The sequence below is a fragment of the Dermochelys coriacea genome, chromosome 21 (genome assembly GCF_009764565.3).
Source record: "Dermochelys coriacea isolate rDerCor1 chromosome 21, rDerCor1.pri.v4, whole genome shotgun sequence".
Taxonomy (NCBI): Eukaryota; Metazoa; Chordata; order Testudines; family Dermochelyidae; genus Dermochelys; species Dermochelys coriacea.
In genome coordinates, this window is record NC_050088.1 from 10282458 (window position 1) to 10305867 (window position 23410).

General features: G+C 49.7%; 1 protein-coding gene across 6 annotated transcripts in view; it reads right to left on the minus strand.

The window, feature by feature from the left end:
• Nucleotides 1–23410, minus strand: part of GRM4 (glutamate metabotropic receptor 4) — a 247953-nt gene that overhangs the window by 171530 nt on the left and 53013 nt on the right. For 5 of the 6 annotated variants that reach the window (XM_043500559.1, XM_043500562.1, XM_038380296.2 and 2 more), the window contains exon 2: nucleotides 11280–12260. In XM_043500559.1, coding sequence (XP_043356494.1) covers nucleotides 11280–11807 — 528 coding nt within the window. In that variant the 5' untranslated portion in view covers nucleotides 11808–12260. Of the gene's footprint in view, nucleotides 1–11279; nucleotides 12261–23410 lie in introns of those variants that run through there. The other variant, XM_043500563.1, reaches the window with a different exon arrangement.

Below are 23410 nucleotides of genomic sequence, written 5' to 3' on the forward strand. Positions count from 1 at the left end.
GGACTTCTGGGTTCTTTTCCTCTCTGCACAGCCTCTCCGCGTGATTTGGTGCAGGTCGCCAACCGCTCCGTGCTCATGGAAGCAGTCCCAGTGAAGTCAGCAATTAAGAGCTGCAGGCCCTTTGACGGAAGGTTTATCCTGGGGTCCCCATCTGCTCAATGGGGACATTGACACTAACCTGCCTCTCGAGGACGGGGGCTTGGAGGTTTGACTCATTCGTGTTTGCAATGGCTTAGATAGAAAGTGAGGGTTCAAGAGAGACACAGACAGCTGAGCTCAGAGCCTATCCTTTCAGGGTACGTCTACACTGCCATACAACCCCCACGGCACCGAATCTCAGATCGTAGGTCAGCTGACTCGGGCTCCCAGGGATCAGGCTGCGAGGCTAAAAATTACAGTGCAGATGTTTGGGCTCAGGCTCCAGCCTGAGCCCTCAAACTAACCACCCTCACAGGGTCCCGGAGCCTGGGTTCCAGCCCAAGCCTGAACATCTACATGTCAATTTTATAGCCCAGCAGCCCAAGCTGGGTCAGCTGACCTGGGCCAGCCACAGCCATGCCGTGGACATATTCTGAGTGCAAAGAACCTGCTCCTGTTACAACCTTGTGTGGAGGCATTTACCCTTCTCAGCCTGCCTCAGAGGGGGCCCTTATGGAGAAAGCCCATCTTGGGCCTCGCCGCAATTACCTCCAACAGCTTTGGCTCAGCCCCGAAAGCAGCAGCAAGCGTAATCACAAACAATTTAATTCTGATGAAATACCACTGCAGCAGCAACCACATCTGGTGCGACATATGCCCTGGAGCCAAACAAACAATGCCTAGACCCAATGCTAAGCCCCACCTGTCACTCACATGCACTCTTCCTTTCCCGGAATGCAAACCGTACTTAACGGGTCACCCAGAGATTGCCTTCAGGCCTCGAGGAAACATGGTGCTGCAGCCAAATTTCCGAGATCAATAAAGATTCCTTAGGTACCGTGCATACAAAACAAGAGGCCGGCCTGCTTAGCGAGCATATCCAAGCTAAGCTACCACACCTGTCCATCAGCCATGGGGGGACAGGGGTACTGGCTGTCAGAGAAGGGGAGAATTCAGCAAGGGTTTAAAATTAGTTCAGGTGGGGAGTTCTGTTCCGCATCCCACCCTTGCTGGCTATGATCAAAGCGGATACCTGGAGGAAGAGAAGCCTCCATGAGATGGCAGAGCATGGAAGGAACAGCTGACATCCTGCTCACGTTCTCTTGGGGGCCCCAATCCAGCAAAGTGCATGCTTAAGCTTAAGCGTTCAGATTCCACTGCAAATAAAACACTTGTTTTTAATTAAGCCACCACAAAAGACTCTCCCCGGAACAAAAGGAGGAAGTTGCCTCCTTAAGATCTCGCTTTTAGCTGTACAATAATTAGGCTTTGTTTATTGGTTTTACCGCTCCATTTAAAAGCTTTTCTTTTCTCTCTCTATTTTCCTCCCTCACGTTTCCTTTTCCCGTTTTATTTTCAATCACTTTCTTCTTACACAAAATTCTTGCATCTGCATAAACAACCCCTTTACCACCACAAGCTGCTCACATGTCCTGACTGATTGAGCTGACTTTAGCTCCAGCCCTCAGGGCTCCTTTACCAGCAACTCTCTCTGCAGGATGCTCTCCAGCACAAGGAACACTTGTCCGATCTTTGCGTGGTCTGAGCGTTAAAAATTCCCCAGGCTCCAAGATCATGGGTGATGGGAGGGTGATTAGAATCACACAAAAATTCGATGGGGAGACCTCCCGCAAAATTCAGCGTCATTTCACTGCCCGGAAATGTTAGTTTTCTGCTCAGGCCTCAGTCACGCAATCTGATCCTCATGGGAGGACCCTGGTTCTGTCCCATCGACTCTAGATACAGGGGGCTTGCCTGCCCCCTATAGTCTCTCCCCCACTGTAAACCCCTACATTTTAAGTGTAAGCTACTATGAAACTTCAAACTACAAGGCACATCAAGTCCCCGTGCCTGTGGCTCACTTTATTGTCAGCTAACAAGATGCCAAATAAACTCAGATACCAGAGACTAACCACCTAAGGCTTTCCCAGCTGGGAGGGGAGAGGACACACTCTCCCTCTATTATAGCCCTTGCTGGCTATTATGGAGAGATCCCCCGACCCCTTACCCCGGTGTATCAATTCTGCACAGAATTTGAAGAGAGAAGCACAGGTCGTAGAAGAAATGAGTTTGGAGAAGATACAGGGGAAGTCAGTCTGTGTGCACATGGCTAGAATGCTGTTGCAACTGCAGCATCTCCGTAAACAATTCTCTTAAAGAGACAGTTTCATTTTACAAACATGGAGTCCTCCCACGTTATTTTCCACCATACAATAAATGAAACACCAGAGTTTCTCTGAGCCTTGGGCCTCTCCTGGCTGCTGCCCCTGCCTAAGAAGCAGGAAGCCTTACATTTGGCTTCCTGTAGGTCACATGCCTATTCCTCCTCATATGCTGAGACTACAGCCCTGTTTTAGACAGCCATAACAGGCACACTGGGACACATGCATGCACTGCAAGGCCCAATGCTACACAGATTCAACACCCCCTCCCCCCCACACACAGTCTGCATGGCGTAGGAGTTTGGGGCAGGCAGAAGGAGAAGACGTCACCCAACTGGAATCTGGGTCTCTCCATGGACTGGAGCCCATGACTTTGCAAGGGACCAGATTTATTTGATGCAACCCTGCTCCCAGAAGAAGAGTGGCTACTAACAATGGTCATCGTCTAGGTCAGATCACAGCCCAATGCCAATAGAAGCTGGTCACCACAGAGGGACCGGGCGCGAGCAACACTGTTTGTACTGGAAAGTGCCCGGTTCTTTCCAATGCACTGAAGATCAGAAAAGAAACCACACAAGCCCCCTCAGCCATGAAGCAGGGCAATGTGGGATAGCAGCAGGAAAACCAGGTACACGAGCTGTGCTACTGCATTCAGGACCACTTTCTATTTTGTTGCTAAAAGGACAGAGATGGATACTGAGACTGAGTTTGAGTTGATACTGAGCCCTAAGAATACCCCAGTGCATGTAGCACGGTTGCTATCCAATTGGGGAGATTGTGTACACGGACAGGGAGAAAGGGCTCTTCCACAATCGTGCTAGAGGAAACAAAGGCTACTTAAGCACCCAATTTAAACTCAAGGAAAAAGATCAGAGAGATTTTCCCACACGATGCATGATCAACCTGTGGGACTCATTGCCACAAGATAATGGGGGGGGCAAAAACCTACCAGCATACAAAGACTGGATGTTTACATGGATCATGAGAATATCCAGAGTTCTAACAGTGACAGATGAAAAACAACCAAGAGCTTGGTGAGCAATCGAAACCTACCAGTTAGACCTTGAGCAGGTTAACAGCGAAACAGGCTCCAATTATTGGGGGTCAGGAAGAAACTTCCACTGGGAGCAGGTTATCCCACCTCTGGCTCCTCCAGGGGAGCTCTTGCTCCTTTCCCTGAGGCAGCTTTTTGCTGGCTACAGTTGGAGACAGGGTACTAAACTAAGTGGTCTGCTCCAGTGTGGCAATTCCTGTGTTCCTCTAGCACAGGTAAAGCAATAGATTAATTCCTGCAAGGTGTGTCAAAGCCATATTTTAGGCCTTGTCTACATAAAAAAAAAAGGGATGTAAATTTAAACTTATACAGTTATACCAGTATAAGCTCCTATTTGGAGGCTCTTATTCCAGTATAAAAATGCCTGCCTTTGGTGTAGCAGATGCGGATTGGAAAAGGGGTTATGCTAAACAGAAAAAAATCCACTGAGACCAGAATAAGGGTCCACACAGGGGTTCACATGGGTATCACTACATCAGTAGAACCATTAAAACTTTCCTGTGTAGCCAAGGCACACCGAGACCTAGGTTCAATTCCCTGCTCTGTCACAGACCCCCCCACCCCATCCCGTGTGACCCTGGGCAAGTCACTTAGTGCCTCTCTGCCTCAGTTCCCCATTTGTACAATGGAGTAATAGCCCTGCCCTGCCCAGGGCAGTTGTGAGGATAAATACATAAAAGATTGTGAGGGGCTTAGATTACACTATGGTGGCAGAGGCCAGATAAGCACCTAAGACAGACTGAATCCTAGACAGGTGTTGTGCATCCTCCTTCCTGCCACTTTTACATGGCTCTTTGCATAAAAATAAAAATGGACTGAGGTTAAAATAATAAAAATTAAAGAACATTTCTCCTCTCTCCTCCACCTGTCTCTCATTCTTGCCTCTTCTCTCCCTCCCTCCCCATTCCTCTCTGAAGCGAATGCATTCAATCTTTTTTGTCTCAGCAAATGGCTTTTTAAGTTTTCTCCCATTCCCTCCAATTTATATTATTTTAATTATTGAATAACCCTCTCGCTCGTCGTCTGGAACATTAACGCGTTTTTAAAAGGGACCCAGGAAAAATCAAACTCCATCAGTGATCTGTTTTGCTGTCTCAGCTAACAGTCTCCAGCTCTTCCAAGAGAGCACAACACTCATTGCAGCTTGTGGGGCAAAGGGATGAAGAAGAGAGGGACAAAAAAAAAAATCTTGGAGAGAAGACAGTGAATTCCAAGATATGGGAAAGGAAATAGATGCCATGAACCAGAGCTGGGAACCTGCACTCTGGGCGAACAGTTTGCTCTTGGTCCACGTTTTCTGCTTGTAGATATTCCACTGCAGCTGCTTCTGCATTTACATTATATTTACATTTATCTATGCACATCCCTATATCTCTGCCAGTTGCTGCTAAGGGGGATCTTGTTCAAACACACTTTCTAGCCCAGGGACATTACCATGTATAAATAAGTGCTCAGCAAGAAAGAAAGTAATTAAAGAGTCCCTGGAATTCTACTGAGATTACATGGAGGTGGGGACAAAAATCAGAACAGAACTGTCTGCATTAGAGACAGCCCCGTTCACCCAGAAGGATCAGAGTTTCAAGACTCTTCATTGTTCTTTGTATTACAGTGGCATCTAGGATTCCAGAACACCATGACTGTCCACCCCACTTTTGTAAGAGACAGACCCTTTCTGAAATGCTTTACAATCTAAATGGCACAAGACAAATAATATTAATAAGGCTTAGTTCTTATCTAACATTTTCATCCATAGATCTCAAAGTGCTTTATAGTATCCTTACCCCATTTTACATATGGGACACTGAGGCACAGGGAAATGACATGATTTGCCCAAAGTCACACAGAAGGCCAGGGGTAGAGCTAGCAATAGAACCCAGGTCTCCTGGATCCCAGCCCAGTGCTTTATCTGCTAGGCCTCCTCCTGATTTTACACATGGGGAAAGTGAGGCACAGAAAAGTCACATGGCTACTCAGTGTCACACAAAGGCTTCACAGGGGAACCAGGCATAGAACCCAGAGGTTCCTATGGTAATGCCACATCCTATACACCAACCAACAGGACAGCCACACAAATGGCTAGACCAAATGGCTAACAAATACTACTCCTGGGGGAATTCTGTGCCACTGCACATGCGCAGAATTCATGTCAGGCACAGAGTTTCCCCACCCCCCTCAGAAAATACACTGAGCCAAGAAATGCTGCAGTTCTGCCTTTCACCCCCAGAGGCCAGAACAGCCCACAGCCAGCTGCATTCATCACAGCACCCTGCCCATGGAGCCAGGTTTCGACAGACAGAGTGGGGCACCTGGGGGTCACAGACCCAAGAGCTAGTGGGGTGATAGCATTGAGCCAGGGGCTGAATGGGAGGTGGGCTGCAGGGCCACATGGGGACAGGGCCAGATGTGTCTGACTCAATGGGAGAGGCTTGGGGTCAGCCAACATCTGTATGGGGGAGGCTCCCCAACTCCCTTATGATCCAACTCTCCCCAAAAATCCTGTTCCATACTCTCCCACCCACACCCAACAACCCTCCAGGTTCACTCCCAGGCTCCATACCTCTCCCTCAGCTCCTCCGTTATCCTGACTCCCCCAAGCCTTTGAACTGTTTCTGAGGGGTGCAGAAAATACATTTCTATATTGTAGTTTAAATGAATTACTCAAAGTTCTGTATTAATATGCCTAGTAAGGAATCTATTTATCAAAAAACATTTACCTCAAACATTTGTGGTTTGTTTGTTTTTTTCTTTCTTTCTTTCTTTCTTTCTTTTTTTTTTTTTTTTTTGGTCTGCATTGTTACAGACATATTTGCTGACAGGTATTTTGAAAGAAATGACCAAAATTATTGAAAACTGGCATGATTATATTGTGCTATTTTGACAAATAAAACATGCAGAATTTTAAAATATTGTGCGCAGAATTGTTTATTTTTTTGGCACAGAATTCCCCCAGGAGTAAAATACTAAGCCTGGCAATAAGATAACACACACTAGGTGAGAGAGAAGGTAGTCAGATCAGCTACTAATAATCCTCTAAGAGGTTGAACTAGGAAGGGTAGGATACTTAGAGACCTAAAGTAAATAATAATTTTCAACAAGGGGTATTGATCCATAGGAACTTATTAGCTAATCCATACCTTGCCCTTCAGAGGGACAAAGCTAGACCAAAGTAGAACCAAAATACCATTTTTGACCTTTCTCATCCAACTCCCACAAGGCATGCTGCACCTGCGGATGGACTTCGGAGCCACAAGCTTTTAGCTCATAACAGCAACAGAGAGGTGCCAAGAAACATCAGTCCATCATGTGGCTATTCAAGCTTTGCATACATTTCTCACAATACTCTCACATGCTACAAATCCCAGGAGCAACAGGACACAGTGAATCCCCTTCATCTTCACAATGGTGTCCTTACCATGACTCTGTAACAGATAGCTGCTTTCATCTCCCAGTGATAAACAGTTCAAGCTATGGCAATCATTCTGCTCCTCAGGAATTAAGGGAAAATATGATCTCAAGATTTGGGTATATAATCCATAGCCCATTATCCAATCATCTGCAATAACTGGTGTCATGATGATATACATTAAAATGCCTCAGTGTGCTATCTGTTTGCAGGCAGATGAGTTGAGAGCATCCGTCTATAGATGACAACTGCATGGAGGGAGTCTCAAACTTATCTGACTGCTGCCATCGCAACCATGAAAGATGGGAAGGGCTTATCAGCCCACAGAACGGGAGAGCAAACAGAGCCCTGGCAGAATTGTTTTCCACCGCTTGTAGTCTCCACAGTTAGCTCGAGAGAAAGGATCACCTTGGAGTTAGGGCTCTGCATTCAAACTTGGGAGATCTGGGTTCAAATCCCACCTCTGCCACAGACTGCCCAGGTGACTTTGGTCAAGTCACTTTATCTCTCTGAGCCTCATTTCCCCATCTGTAAAATGGGGATGATAATCCTTCCTTTCTCTCACCCTTGGCTCATCTTGTCTGTTCAGAAAGTGAGCTGTTTGGGGGACAATGTCTATACACAGGGCCTTTACAGGTAGGTCTATATTGCAATCTGAGGTGCAATAGTGCCTCAGGTAGACGTACCCCAGCTAGCAGGGCTAAAAATAGCAGTGTAGACAAAGCAGCAAGACAATAGCAGTGTAGACAAAGCAGCTTCAGTGCGGGCTAGCAAAGCGGGTATGCACGCAGAATCCCTGCAAGGCTTGTACAGCCCACGCCACTGTGGCTGCACCACTATTCTTAGCCAGGCTAGCATTAGCCGGTGTCTGTTGACCCATGGTGCAATTACACCCCCAACTGCAGCACAGATGTACTCCGAGGGGCTTCGGTCATACCAATAATGACACAGGCTGTAAAGTCAAACATTCCCACGGTAGAAATGCCAGCGTTTAGGCTGCCCTTGCAACCTTCAATCTGTGCCCTTCTGCACATGCATTACAATACAGTCTATACAGCCGGTCTGTGTAGCCATGGGCTCTCTCTCCCCCATGCCCATCTTTTACAGCCCATCTTTATTTACCCAGCAAGCTCTGCTGGGCTGGTCCTGTCCTTTACTTAGGCCTGGTCTACACTGGGGGAGGGGAGGATTGATCTAAGTTACACAACTTCAGCTACGTGAACAACAGAGCTGAAGTCGACGTACTTAGATCTACTTACCGCAGCGTCCTTATGTGGTAGGTCGACTGCTGATGCTCCCCCATTAATTCTGCCTGCACTTCTCACTCCGGTGGAGTACCGGAGTCGACGGGAGAGCACTCGGCAGTCGATTTAGCGCATCTTCACTAGACGTGATAAATCGACCCCTGCTGGATCGATCCCTCCGGATGTAGGTGTGGACATGCCCAATTATGCAGCAACTATCACAGTGGGACACAATCCCATAATGCCATCATAGGAACAGTAGAACGCATCTCACCATTTGGAAGAGTTTCCGACATGCTTGTTCTCTCCTAGGAGGGGTTATAGACTTTACCAAGTCCCTCCATCTGCTGAGCAGCCACCATAAGAATTCAGTGGAACAGTATTTTATTAAAAACCCTGCCAATGACCTCCATGGAATCCGTGCATGACTAAGGGCTGTGTGATGAACAGCTCAACTGGCCATTAAAACACTCTGACAACACTGCAAAAAGGACTCCTGCAAGTGACTCCTAGGTTGATTTCTGTTGTGCAATTTGTTCATCTTAGTAAACCAGTCTCCAGATGAGATCTGAGCTCCTGAAAAGGTTACCTGGGTTGGAATTTAGCCACTGGTGCTAACAGACCTGCTTTTATGAAATGCGCCCCGGGTTTGTTGGCTTTTGTTGTTTTATTTTAGAAGAACTCATGTGGTCAGGACCTCAGTTTTATGTCTCACCCCTAAGAAGGCATCTCTGGCAGCGCGGGGCACTAGCTCATTACCGACCCTGAGAGGAAAAGCATAGCCTGCTAAATCAAGTCCCCTTCTTGTGCCACCCTGGGTTTCCCTTGGAGGTCTCCCATCCACATGCACACCAGGCTCCAGCCTGCTAGTTCAGGAGAGCTGCCAAGTTCATCACCCTAGGCAGTAGGAATGCAACCAAGCAGCAGCATGGCAAGGAGAGTAGAATATGAGTGAGGGGAGGAATTTGCAGGTTGTCCCGACAGCATAGTGGTATCACCAAACAGCGGGGTTTCCAGACGAGGTACCGACTTTTCTCACTTCACTGTACAGTGCAACAAAACTCCCCCACCCCACCCCCAGGAAATTCACAGCTGTTACTAGGCTGACCCTGTGGTCACTTTGTAGTAGGTCTCTGATCACCCTCACTCCCCACTCTTACAAGCACACACCCCTGCAATTTGAGCTAAAGGAGAATCTCCATTAGCAACACCGGGCTTCACCATGCTCACAGCACCCCTAGCAGGTGCAGAAGTGCTGTCATCCCCCATTTATAAATCATTAGGAATTTGGCCATAACTCTTTCAAAACTTGCCACGGGACCTTTAACGACCTGAGAGATCAGGACCTCAGTTTCAGACCTACTCTGGGAGCTGGCACTGCATGGAATCCTGCTGGACTATGGGGAACTGATCAGTGCCATCCACTGAACCCCCAACTCCATTTCCTATGGTGTGCCCATTCTTTCCCTTGGGTTCCTCATCCCCCACCTGTTCAGCTTGGGAGATCACCCCCCAGGGCAACAGAGCAGTGTTTGTATTTTGAAACTGGCCCTTCAAATCCATTTCATCAGTTTCCTTCTCTCTCATACCTACTGGCAGCATGTCCTCCCAGACACCGAGCTCTGATTAGGCTCCCAAAGTATCTGAAGACCAGTTGTCTCAATAATGAAGCCGCAAGGCCACGAGGCACCAGGGAGTGCTCACTCAGAGGGACACCAAACACGCTTAGCACATTCCACCTGTAACCCCACAGGACTTTGCTCAGCCAATTGTCCACATGCCGCAGAGAAAGGAGACGCTGCACGCCTGTTAAGCAGGCAGGAGGGGTGGGATTCAGATACTCATTCTGGGTGGAGAGGGAGGGACCACAGGACCAGATCAGCATGGGACCACAAGGTAAACATATTTTACCCTGATATAGCACCTTCTATCAGGGAGCGGGAACCCTGCTCTGCAAAAACCAGTGAGTTAATTTTGCTGCCTGGAGGTTATTAGCAACCTGGTGTGTGTGGGCACTGCCCTCTAGTGGAGGAAATAAGAACTGATCACCTGTGTGTCACAGGCCCAACACCACCTGTGATTCGCTTGTAGCTCAAGCACAAGGAGCTTTGGAACGGAGAGGCTCAGAGCTCTACCCCAGACCAAGGGTGCTGGTACTAGGGGTGCAGCAGCACCCCCTGACTTGACGTGGTTTCCATCATATCCAGGGTTTACAGTTTGCTTCCATGGTTCTCAGCACCCACACTATACAAACTGTTCCAGTACCACTGCCCCAGATGGTAGAAGAGGCAAATGTCTGTAACATATATGGGCCCCCAGCTAATCAGCATCTCAGAATCTTTACTGTATTGATCCTCACCTGCGATGCCCAGCAGTGCTATTAACCCCATGGTACAGATGGGGAACCAAGGCAGAGAGACACTAAGTGTTTTGCCCAAGGTCATGTAGGAAGTCTGGGAGAGCTGGGCATTGAACCCTAGTCTCCCAAGGCCCAGGCTAGCACCCCAACCAGTAGGCCAGCCTTTGAGTGTCATTATTGCCAATTTTACTGACCCAGGAATTTGCAACTCAGAAGTGACAGGACTCGCCCAAGCTCACACAGTGAATCAGTGGCGGAGCTGGAAATAGAACCCAGGAGCCCTCATGTCTCCATCACAAGGTCATCCCTTCTGCCTCTAAAACGGTCAGCGAAACGTGAACCAGGTAAGCCGCCCCCGCAAGGCGAAGGAACTCGCCCCATGCATGGGGCACTGATCTCCCTCCTCCTGCAGGTGAGGAATGCCTTTCACACGGCCAATCTCCCGTTCCCTTCACCCACACCAGCCGCATGCATATTTCTCTCATCTGCAAAGAGCCCTACAATAATCCCTCCCCATGCCCTCTGCAGAGCATCCAATTGCATTAAAATCAGGGACACATCAGGAGAGAACAAAGGGGTGGGTGGGGGAGCCATTTAACTAAAGGTATCATCATTGCGGGGGCGAGGGGGGAGAAAAGGGCAGAACCAGAATCCCCTGGAGAGGTGGGGGATTCTTTGGACACCCGCAGAGAGTTCACACTCCCCTCCCGCCCACCTTCTTTGCTTCCCCTGCCTGGGAGGGAGCAGTTAGTACAGTTCATTATTGTTAAAATGCCTGCAATACTTTGCTCTGAACGGTCGCTGGTGGGTTAGTTTAGCCGCTACCATCAGTCACCCCATATGCTCCTTTCCCCGGCCACAAAGGGGGGTGGAGGGAAGGCGGGAGGGATTCCAGGCAAGGCAGGGGATGGGACATTACCTTAAACAAGCGCAGAATGTTGGCCACCATGATGGAGACGGAGCTGCCCGAGGCACCAATCACCCCCACCACGCGCTCCGGCTTGGTGATGATGGGGGGCCCACCATTAACACACCGCACCTCAGTGCTGTCCTTCTCGATCAAGGCCTGGACAAAGGTCAGCGACTGCTCCAAGGCGTGGGTGTCCCGGGAGCAGGTGTCCAGGATGCGAGCGCCCAGGGTGATGTTCGGGAGCAGGTCAGGGTCATTGTTGATGCGATCCAGGGCAAAGAGCATGGCCTCCAGCCGGTGAATGCCCTTCTCTTTCTTCAGCTCACCACAGGCCTTGCCCTCGGTGCCCCGGCCATGCACAGGGAAGAGGCCTCCCAAGGTGATGTCCCCGTCGAGGCGGATGGAGTTCATGTGTGGATGCCCCTGACCCCTTGGTTTAGCCGAGCCGGCTGGGTTCCACCAGCAGCTGCAAACACTCAGAAGTAGGCAGAAGGAGAGCTGCTCCATGCAAAAAGATCCCCAGCTCTTCCCAGGCATCGCCAATAACACGCCGAAACCCTGCCCCGACACGCAGCCTAGAGAGCCATGCGGCACTGAGCCCCCTTTGTCTCCCGGCCTCCGCAGCCCAGCTCCACCTTGAAGTCTTACCAGGGAGGGAGTGTGGGGGGTAGCTTCTCAGAGAGCCAAGGAAGAGGCAGCGTCAAGGCCGGCTGCAGCCTTTCCGAGGGGACGCAGCATGGTTTCCGTCTCCCCTCTCGATCACTTTCCCATCAGCAGCTCTGGTCTGCTCCAGCATCCATCTTGCAGCAGGCAGCCAAGCACAGGAGATTCCTAGGTTGGGCTGGTTTTTACAAAGTCCTTTGCCCGGCCCTTTGGAGGATTCCAGCTGAGCAGCCAGAGGAAGGCTCTGGGCTTTGCATAACTTTCCGTTAAGGAGAAGAGGGTGAAGAAATAAACCAACCAAAACCCTCTGTTCCTGTCTCCACAATCCTTGAAAGGGATAAAAAGAGAGAGAGAGAGAGAGAATTAAATCATGGCATAAAGAGGACATCAGATATTCAGATCTTTCACCAGGGAGCTCAACAGAATGACCCTGTGGTTCTCTCTAACTCCCAGCCTGTGCTGCCCAGTGTCACCGCGCTGGGTCTCTCCCTAAATTCTGAGCTAGGCTCATCAGCCACAGAAGAGATGCTGACTGCTCTGGGAGGGGTTTGTCTACACCCAAGGATCTCAAAGCGTTAATTAAGCCTCACGCCTGACTTTGTTAGGACAACATTATTCTCCTCCTTTTACACATGGAGAAACTGAGGCACAGAGAGGAGCGGCAACTAGACTAGTTACACAGCGCTAGCGGCAGATGGGCGCAAGCCACGTTTCCTCACACCCCAGCCTCATGCTTTAACCTCTAGGAAATGCATCCTCACTGCTGTCAGGCCTGAGGGTGCATGCATTACACCAATGTTAACTGGAGTTCTCTGGGCTGGAGAATTACAGGGCCAGGCCCCGTTTGCTAACAGGCACCATGTCAGCTACAGGAGCTAATAATCTGCTGAGCTGGGACAATGCATCCCTCCTTCCACCCATTGGGATGGCATTTGCCCTCAGTCTATTCTTTTGGGCACTCACCAGCTCTCCAGAGCCAGCTGTTTTCCTCTAGTCTGTTCCCTCCCCTGCTCAAAGTTACTCGGATCAAGAGGAAGCATTGTATGCTGGCAGTGGTAGTCCTTGCGGACTGGGCTTCTGTGGTCACAGACGCCTCATAGTAAATCTGATCGTCAGGCCCCACTTTGGATGCTGCTGCTTATTGAAAGGCTCTAAAGAAGAGCAAGGAAGCAGAAGAAAAGGAACAGGATTGGTGTATGGTACAACCCTGACCTCAGAGAGAGACATCTATCTGCGAAGAAAGCCCCTCAAGAGTACCCAGAAGTCACCTACTACAGGACAGGCCCAACAAAGAAAACAACAGAACGCCACTAGCCATCACCTTCAGCCCCCAACTAAAACCTCTCCAACGCATCATCAAGGATCTACAACCTATCCTGAAGGACGAGCCATCGCTCTCTCAGATCTTGGGAGATAGACCAGTCCTTGCTTACAGACAGCCCCCCAATCTGAAGCAAATACTCACCAGCAACCACACACCACACAACAGAACCACTAACCCAGGAACCTATCCTTGCAACAAAGCCCGTTGCCAACTCTGTCCACATATCTATTCAGGGGATACCATCATAGGGCCTAATCACATCAGCCACACTATCAGAGGCTCGTTCACCTGCGCATCTACCAATGTGATATATGCCATCATGTGCCAGCAATGCCCCTCTGCCATGTACATTGGCCAAACTGGACAGTCTCTACGTAAAAGAATGAATGGACACAAATCAGACGTCAAGAATTATAACATTCAAAAACCAGTTGGAGAACACTTCAATCTCTCTGGTCACTCGATCACAGACCTAAGAGTGGCTATACTTCAACAAAAAAGCTTCAAAAACAGACTCCAACGAGAGACTGCTGAATTGGAATTAATTTGCAAACTGGATACAATTAACTTAGGCTTGAATAGAGACTGGGAATGGATGAGTCATTACACAAAGTAAAACTATTTCCCCATGGTATTTCTCCCCCCCACCCCACTCCCCACTGTTCCTCTGATATTCTTGTTAACTGCTGGAATTAGCCTACCTGCTTGTCACCATGGAAGGTTTTCCTCCTTTCCCCCCCCCTGCTGTGGGTGATGGCTTATCTTAAGTGATCACTCTCCTTACAGTGTGTATGATAAACCCATTGTTTCATGTTCTCTGTGTGTGTGTATATAAATCTCTCCTCTGTTTTTTCCACCAAATGCATCCGATGAAGTGAGCTGTAGCTCACGAAAGCTTATGCTCTAATAAATTTGTTAGTCTCTAAGGTGCCACAAGTACTCCTTTTCCTCCAGGAGAAGTTGTTAGTCACAGCTGAACACAAATCCTAGGGCACAACCTTCTGTTCCCTCCTTCCTAGAGCAACTCAATGCAAGTGTGCGAGCAGCTCCCTCCACCGTGTCACCCATCTCCCCCAGCTTCAGCAGAGATACAGGGTCCTGGGGGGAGGCAGCGCTGCCTACAGGGGAACAAATGTGGACATTCCTCAATCATGGAGCTGAGAGACTGATAAGAGCCAAGCAGAATGCAGCCAGGATCCAATCGGCACTCACGCCCCTGACCTGAGGCTCGGTCTGCAGTTCCAATCCTGCAACACTTCCCCGCTCCACAGGAGATCTACTCAATCTCCTCCTTTCTAATCACAGCTGGTAAACAGCAAGGGAGAGAAAAATCTTCCAAGTACTTTTTTTTTTTTAAATAAAGTCACCCAAAATTGCATGGCCTGAATTATTGGTTTATATTCAGCCAGCCTTGCAGCATTCCTGGTGGTACCATCCTGAGCTCCCACACACACACACACTGCCAAAGAACCTCCAGGCTGACCGGCCTTAATCAGAGCTGGGCGAATAGAGCGAAAGAATTCGATCGCCCCGATCCACGGGGATTCACGCCCTCCCTTGTGTTTGCCAGTGCGCCAACACCGGGGCAAGCAAGGGTCTAGTCTCGAGAACTTCCGCAGAAAGCGAGAGCATCAGCGGAAACATTTGCTCACTGGGAGGTGAAATTCAATCCTGGGGCCAGCCCTTGTGTAGAGGGTGAATTCCACCCAGTGGAAATATTCTCACTGCTATATTTTATTTAGATTTCTATTGCTACTAATCCCAAAAGAGGCAGCTATGTAATGCTCTACAGAAGACTGTCTCCTGCGGGCGACTGCACCAGGCATAGGGCTGCTTCGTTGTTCTGTGGGAGGGTTTTATCCTGCTGCCTATCGCCATAGTATCCAAGCGACTTCACCGTAAAATCAATAGCAATAGCAAAGTCCCTAGCAGACTCCATGGAGTCTCTGGCTCTTCTCCATTTGCAGGGTAAAAACTTGGCTTAGGGCAGGGTTTGAGGTTTAGAAAAAAAATTTAATTAATGATTTTATTAATTTCTTTCTTTTTGGCTGGTGCCATTTAAGAGATGTCATTGCAGGGAGTGTCATTCTTATCTTTACAACTGTTGGACCAGATCCTAATCAGATCCTACGCACACAACCCATTTGAGGGGATAAGGGTTCGTAAAGCAGCAACAACACACATACAGACGTGGACATGTCTTGCAAAGGGACGCAGCCTCTGAAATTTCTTCTAGCGATGGCTGCTGCACCTCTGTTCCAGAAAGCCCTCTTTCTCCATCCCAGAAAAATTCACCCCTTTATGCTCTAGATGCATTCCACCAACACATCCGGCACAAATCCAAAGAGGGGAGGCAAGGGGCACTCAGTATATCCATGATGGATGCACACAGTCAGGTGCTCAGCTGGTATGAATCCATGTAGCTCTGTTGATTTCAGTGGGGCAATGCTCCTGTACACCAGCCCTGAGACTCACACCTCGATCTGATCTGCCTAGGCTAGTTCTTCATTGCATCCCGCACCCTGGTACCTGATGCCAGCCTGAGTGTTTCAGAAAATCTGGCTCTATGTAACTCATCATGGCCTCCCTTCTACACTGCCCCACCACACAAGAACAGGGGGTCATACAGTGACACATGGATGGTGGGTAACTTGCATAAACGCAATCTAGCTAGACAGTCCATCTCCATGATTCTGTCACACACAGGATTCATAAAAAATTATTACAGAGCAACTGTCCATCTGCCACAGCAACAGCTGGAGCTATTCAAGAACTGAGGCTGGGGCAATCCAATCTCAGACTTCAGGGAACCAACTGGAAGTGTAGGGATTTTGTGGGAGCATTGCTTATTCTATCCCATAGCATTGCCTCTTCCCAGCATTCAAAAATCATTCATCAGGCTTACAAACCCCATGGGATTTTAAAATAGAATATGTCTGAGGTTTTTATTGGCCTTTTGAGCCTTTAGACTTCATGTTTTCGAGCTTTTCTCCACAACCCACAAGGGCTAGAAACTTTTTTTTTTTAAATGTAAACTAAGATTGTCATGCAAGAACGATTCCAGGAGCTAAAATTTCAAGGGGGGGGGGAACCCCACCAAAAAATGGCCAATGTGCAACACTGCTTCAAACATCCCCATGTATCTCCTGATACAATTGGCCAGGTGCATTCTGAAGAGCGTTGAACTTCCTTGAAACCGTAAGGTATTGGGGATGTCTAGAGCCAAGTATTGACAAAGGACTGTCAATACTTGGCTGGCCTTAGCTACGAGCTAATTTCATTGTGGCCTTTAACTCCTTTGTGAGGCTTTGGAGGCTAAAGCTGCCAGGACCGATCTGCCTGCAACTGAGCAGAGCATCTGGACTGCAAGAAACTTCCAGCAAGAACTGGTTGCTCCCAAAAGGGTGTGAGCATTTGGGTCAGTTCTCTAGGGGTGGAGGCCTGGACTTTGGAGATGGAGTTGCTGCAAGCTTTGCTCAAGGGAGGACTGCAGAATTTGACTCCCATTATTATATCTGCTCACAGATCTATAGGCCCAGAGTCAGTCCCAAGAGGAGGGAGGAGATAGGAGAAAATGAAATATTACATTCCAGCACCAAAAAAAGAGTCTGCAAAAGAAACATCAAAGTGGAATCATTTTAGCATTAACAATTGATCCCCCTGAGGAGACGTAATTAAAGAGCAGCTCAGTTCTGGAGAGCGGCCCATTGAAAATAGCACTCTGGGGTTCCCGATTTATTGTCTCGGCAACTCCAGATTAGATTTGTTCAGCCCCACAAACTCTACCTGGGCTCCGAGAGTCAAACGGTGCTTTGTGGTACCTGCACCATCACCAAGGATGCAGTCCCCCGCCTGGATTGTATCCTCAGCACAATGTACAAAGAGGACCCTCTGGGTGCTGACATTGGCCCTCCAGTGGGGAAGGGAGGGCTCATTTTCCTGCACAGCACTGCCCCTCATCCCTACCCCTCAGGCGCTGCAGACCCCTAAGGCCCTGCATGGCTCAGAGGTCTGCACAGAGAGAGGAGGATAGAGACAATAAGTCGCGGGGAAGGGTGGACAGGGTTGCAGGGGACACACCGTCCCCAGGCCTAGGGCTGTTTTATCTGTTCCATAGAGCCAACCCCCAGCCCCCAAGGGGAGCCATGTGGCTAAGGAGTTGCAGTGGGGGTGCTTGTGGACCAAAGTCTACTGTGGAGGCACAGGGCCTCAAGGTAGAGGGCACTGGCCTTCCACAGATCCCTTGGGATTCCCCAGGTTTGGCTTCATGGCCTTTTCCTCCAGGGGGAGGGGGTGTGTGAAAATGAGTCCTCCCCCCCTCTCGATGCCCATATGGGACAGCCTCAGAGTCCACTTCTCCCATGGACTCCTGCCCCCATTGGTCTTTACCTCATGAGGGGATGCAATCACCCAGGCGTTTTAAGTAGAGGGGATTGGGAAGGGAAGCACAGCTGCCCCTCCCATGCTATAAAACAGGGGAGCCCACCCCCCCATCCCTGGCTTGGGTACAGCAGGGCTTCCACACAGCTCCCCACCCACCAATATGCCAGGTGTGGCCCGAGAGTCCCCCACCACCCCATCCCCATCCACTGCCAGGGCTGGGCAGTGCCTGCTAGTCAGGACACTGCTAGCACTTGCACTGAAGATGCATGAGCCAGGCCAGAACCCGGCTCCCTCTCCCCCAGCCATGCTGACTCTGCAGGACGAACAGGGAGCAGGAAAGTCCCCATTTCCACATCTGCACCGGGCTGGTTATTGGTTACATGTGTCCACAGCTACCATCTTTCTCCCCTGATTCAGTGACTTAGCAGGAAACGAGCTAAGTCTTTTGCCCTTGATGCAAAGAGAGGAACCACATGGGCATGGCAGCATCCAAATCCCCTTGTTTACTGACTATACACAACACATCAGGCCTCGCCCCACCTACACATGGGAAGCCCCCAGAAGAGCAACGCATAGAAGGCAGCGAGCACCAGTAGAGGGTTCACAAGCTATTTAAAGGGATGCTCCTCAATTCCTGAACACTGCACTAACCAGTACGATGCAGGTTGTACAGTGAGGTAAACCATCCAGCTCACTCGAGCAAAGCTGGAGGGTTCCCTCTGTGTTTACACTGAGGTGCTTGAGAATAAAGCAGAAACTGGCCCATTGGGCTCAATGGAGTGGATCCTGCTCGGCTCATTGATCTAAGCAGCAATGCTGATGCTGACACTTCCCTTAGCACAGTGTCCATTTGTGTGGACCTGGTGGTTTCACACCTCACCACATACCTTTCTTCCATTGCCTCCCAACCCCCGTCTGGTCCCTGCTCAGGTCTTCAAGTGACTCTGACCTGGGCTGCACTTAGCTGCTGTTAAGTGATGCCGAAGCAATACGGCATTACCTCCCCACCCTGCTGCGTGAGCATGCCAGGAACCGCTCCTTTCTCCATCAGTCGCGATCCAGACTCCAGCTCCTCTCCTTCTCCCGGATCAGGTCTTCTTTAACACTTAGCTCAGGGTGGCATCCATGTGTGGGAGATCGCAGGGGATGAGGAGAAGGGATCCCTCATTTTCTCCACCATTTCCCAAATCAGACTCCCTCCCAGAGGGACCTCATTGCACCCCACCCTCCTTCCAGCTGCTGCGGACTCACATGGCCCCTTTGGTAATATGATGTGATCCCTTGCACGGGACCCATGCTCCTGTCAGACCAATTGCTCACCAACAGCTGCAAGACAAAATGGCGCCCTCATCCTGACCCTCCCTGCCTGATTCCCACACTGCCTCACAGCAGAAAGGCCAGCTCTGCCCGTGCCCGGCGTGACCTCAGTAGGGCTGGACCCTGGTCCTGCTAGGGTGCTTCACTTCCTCCCGGGGCTGCAGACACTAAGTGCCCTGTAGGATTGAACCCCCAGCAAGCATGAGATTCCCCATAAGGGCTCCCATGAGACCACCAGCTCAGCCCATCAAAAGGGGCAAGAGAGGACAGCTGGTCTTGTGGCCTGGCATGCAGAAAGACCTGGGTTCAGTTCCTGTCTCTGACACAGATTCTCTCTGTGACCAGGGGCAAGTCACTTCTTCTCTCTGGGCCTCAGCTCCTTCTCTTTAAAGTGGGGCTAATAACACTGTTTTCCTCCCACTCTCTGTCTGCTCTATTTAGCCTTTGGGGCAGGGACTCTCTTTCACTCTGTGTACATGCAGCCTCCAGCACAAAGAGGCCTCTAGAAGCTACTGGAATACAAACAACAGAGACAGTGCTACCCTACCACAGTCAGCTTCGCCCGCAACTCCAGGGGAATCATCTTTCTGGGTCATACAAACCCCACTTCCTCTGTCTCCATCCAGCCAACTCAACACTTCTCCAATTAATTTCCATGCTAACTGCATGTAGAGGGAAATTTGTATCTGTACTCTCAAATTTCCCCTGTAAAGTGACTCTGAGCTGGCAAATGGGCATGAGATGTGGAGTGTGAAATTATCTAGGATGCTGGTCTCTGTCAGCATCTTTTTCATGAAAGCACAATTCACTGAGACTCCCTGAACACACATACATCCCTTACCATAGCTTAGATTTCCCACGGGCTAGACTCATTCCTTCATGCCTGAACCACGCACATCAAAATATTGCACCAACCTCCGATTACACGCTCCCTTCCCAAGTCCCATGGCCGTTCATCATTTCTCACCCGCACCAGTCTAACGGGAGCCCAGATCTCAGTGCTTTCTGCTCCATTGCCGTTTTCTGTGAGAAGATGTAGGCGCTGCCCTGCTTATAGCACTCGTAAACAGAGAGCTGTTCATATCCCTGGGTAAGCAAGCTGACCCACAATACTCCAGCAGCAGTCACTAGCACTTATGCTTTCACAACAACATCTTGCAGTGTAACAGTACAGTGGTCCACATGGGCTGATGGTGCAGGGAGAGCCGGCTAGTTATCACATGGTGCTGCCACTGCAGGTCTTCAAGCTCCTCACTGGACGAGCAGGAAATAAGGAGAGGCTACCCAAGCGGTCCATATTTGGGAACACCATTCCACGGGGAGGGGAGGAACCAGGAGCTGCCCTGCAGGGCCTGTGTGAAGCAGGGGGTTTTCTGGGGGTAAGAATTCAGCTGCAGAGACCACAGGTGGGTGGGGCCTCCATTTTGGTTGGCAGGGGTGGGACTGTGGGGACCATCGGAACAACAGGCTGTGGCTACTGGGCTACATAATGTTTGAAGACAGGAATAATTTAACTGCTCAGAAGCATTCATAGCTTGGAATGTAAAGACCACCACAAGAGCCACTAAGGGGACTGAAGCTGCCAGAGGGAGAGGAGGGTCCCGGGGAGCAAAGGGAGATGATAGGGCATCTAGGTAGAACTTGCAGTGGGAAGGAGGAGCAGGGGACCAGATAGCAGAGAAACAGGAAAAACAGGGGAGTGGGAGGAAGGTGTCCACAAGACTGGCTTGCTGTGAAGAATTAGTCCAGCCTTGGAAAACAAGTTTGAGAACCCCCTGCCACATCACCTTTCATCCCAAAGCACTTTACAAGCCTATTATCTGTCTACACACCCCAGCATAGCAAGGCAGCCACCTCTCGGGCATACCAAGCAACTTAGAACAGAAAGCGATGAACAAGGATTCATTTTAAGGAGGCAGAATGGGAAGTTACCAGAATCAGATCAAAGCACTAGCCCCAAAGGCCCGCACTCTTAAGGACCATGGGCTCTTTAATGGCCACAAATGATCAGGAGATCCACCTTACGTCTCCTGCGAAAGATGAGCCCTGTGGTACAGAGCAGTGCCCTTCACCACCATGCTCGGGCATTGACTCAGAGGGAAGAGCACCCACACAAAGATAAAATGCACCTAACGGTTAGCGTTTAAACCGATTCCATTGCTAGAACCTAGGGAAGGTGCATCCCTTCTGCTAAAGCCTTCTCTGGGCATTCACATTCCACTGTTCCTCACCCTGCCAGCTGGGCTGTGATGCCTCGCAAGAGTGCTCCAGCAGTTTACACATGCAAATGGTATCCCCTGTGAGAGATCTCCCCCAAGCCAGTCCCTCTTTCCCCATTACCTGCATTGAAAGCTGGGCAGCAACAGAAGCCCCGGCTCATTCCCATCTCCCCACCCCCCCCAGGTTTGGCACACGGCGGGGAGGGAAGGCTGTGGCATAATTGCATGTTCTGACTTTCCCCATTGGTTCTCATAGCCCCCGGGGATCTCAAAGCCTGACACACAAATGGATCACTCTAGGGGCTCGCAGCTGAGCCAGGCCCAACAGTAGCAGCTGGGTTTCACCTGGGGTGATCTGGGGGCTCTCAAAAGGATCCCTGGCTGCAAGAAACTCCTCCCATTATAAAGCTATTTCCTGCTTTCTTTTTAAGCACTCTTCCATCCTCAACCAGAGGCTGCCCTCTTTCCCCCCCACTCAGTTCATTTATGTCCTTGTTTAAGTCCAGCTCACTCAAAGTGTACTGAATGTGAGCCCCATCTAGAGAAGGCAACAGCGTCTGGGACTTAACGCAGGGGACTGGGAGACAGAACTCACCCCCGCTCGGACACTGACTCAACATGTGATCTTGGGCAAGTTGCTTCACCTCTGTGCCTCAGTTTCCCCACTTGCGTGGTGGAGATAATGCTTGACCTAGCTGAGGTTTGTCGTGGGTAGCCACTGCAAGGGCCCCAAAGCAATGGGCCAAAGAGCACGTCATATACTTAGCATATTATAACAGGAGGAGGTCATTGGTCTTGTGGCTAACACAACAGTCTGGGAGCCAGGAGTGCTACGTTCTGTTTTGATTCTGCCCGACTTACTGTGTAGCCTAGGGCAAGTCACATGATCTCTTCAGTTGTGAGTCTCAAAACCCACTAGGGGGTTTATTGCCCTCCTTATCTCATTGATATCCAGGCATCCATGGGCCTCAAACATCAATCGATTTGTCTCCACAACCCTTCCGGCCCAGTGGCTGGAGCACTGGACAGGGACTCAGGAGCCTGAGTCCTAGTCCCCACTCAGCTACTGGGTGACTTTGGGCAAGTCATTTTGCCTCTCTGCTTTGAGAAGCTCCACCTTTGTGCCTCAGTTTCCTCATCTGGAAAATGGGGCCAATGATTCTCACCCACCTTTACAAAACCTCTGAGATACGGGGACGAGAGACGCTGGCTATTCTCAGGATGGTGCATTATTAATGAAAACCACAGAAAAACAGAGAGGTGGAGCAGGCAAATACATTCCCTGAGCGGGAAGCTCTTGACTATTTAGCACAAGGAAACAGTTTCATTTAATCATGTTTTAAACACAGAACTTGGTATCTGAGCTAGATGCGTCGGGCCAGATCCCCAGCTGATGTAAATGGGCACTGCTCTGCTGAAGTCACCAAAGGACCTCTCATTTACACCACCTGAGGATCCGGCTGATCTGTGGCTTTCCCGGATGGGAGGGACCCTGCCTGAACTAACCCCAATAAGTTACATATGTCTCCGCCTGTCAAAGCCTCTCTGAAGGCCAATTTCCAAAGCATTTCTGACAGCTGGGGCTTTTAAGCAATCAGAATTACCCAGAGCCAAGCTGTTTGCTTCAAAAGTGAAGGAGCATCTGAGCTTTGCTGCATGAAAGCTTCTGATTCCCAGGCTGCCTCCGCTGTATTTTCAAAGTAAATTCCCAGCCAGAAAGCCCTGGATCTCACGCGCTGGGAAGACGTGCTTACCCCATCGTAATAGTGCCTCATGGTCCTAGGCAACAGAGGCTTGGCTCAAAGATGCAAGTATGGAGAACCCAGTGATCCAAAACCCTGGACCAGAAGTCCTGGACACCCAGGACAAGGGGTTTGTGAGTTTCAACCCTCAACAAAGTTCTGCAATGATGGGACCGGGCAGCACAAGCCAGTGGAGTCATGGGAGTCAGGTTCTTCTTCCCATCTTCCACTGACTTGCTGCTGAACTCCGAGAAAATCCCTTAGGGCCTGATTGTCTCAAGTGCTGAGCACTTAAATGTAAATACCTTCCTGGGGAGAAAATACCAGGTACTAAAGGGCTCTTTCAGTAAAACCTAACAAGAAAAAGTGTCTGGAAGGTTAAAGCCATACAAATTCAAATTAAGAAAGAAGGCACATAGTGAAAGGTGACCAGGACAGTTAGCACAGGAAGTGGTTGATTCTCTCCAGATGTCTTCAAATCCAGGCTGGTTG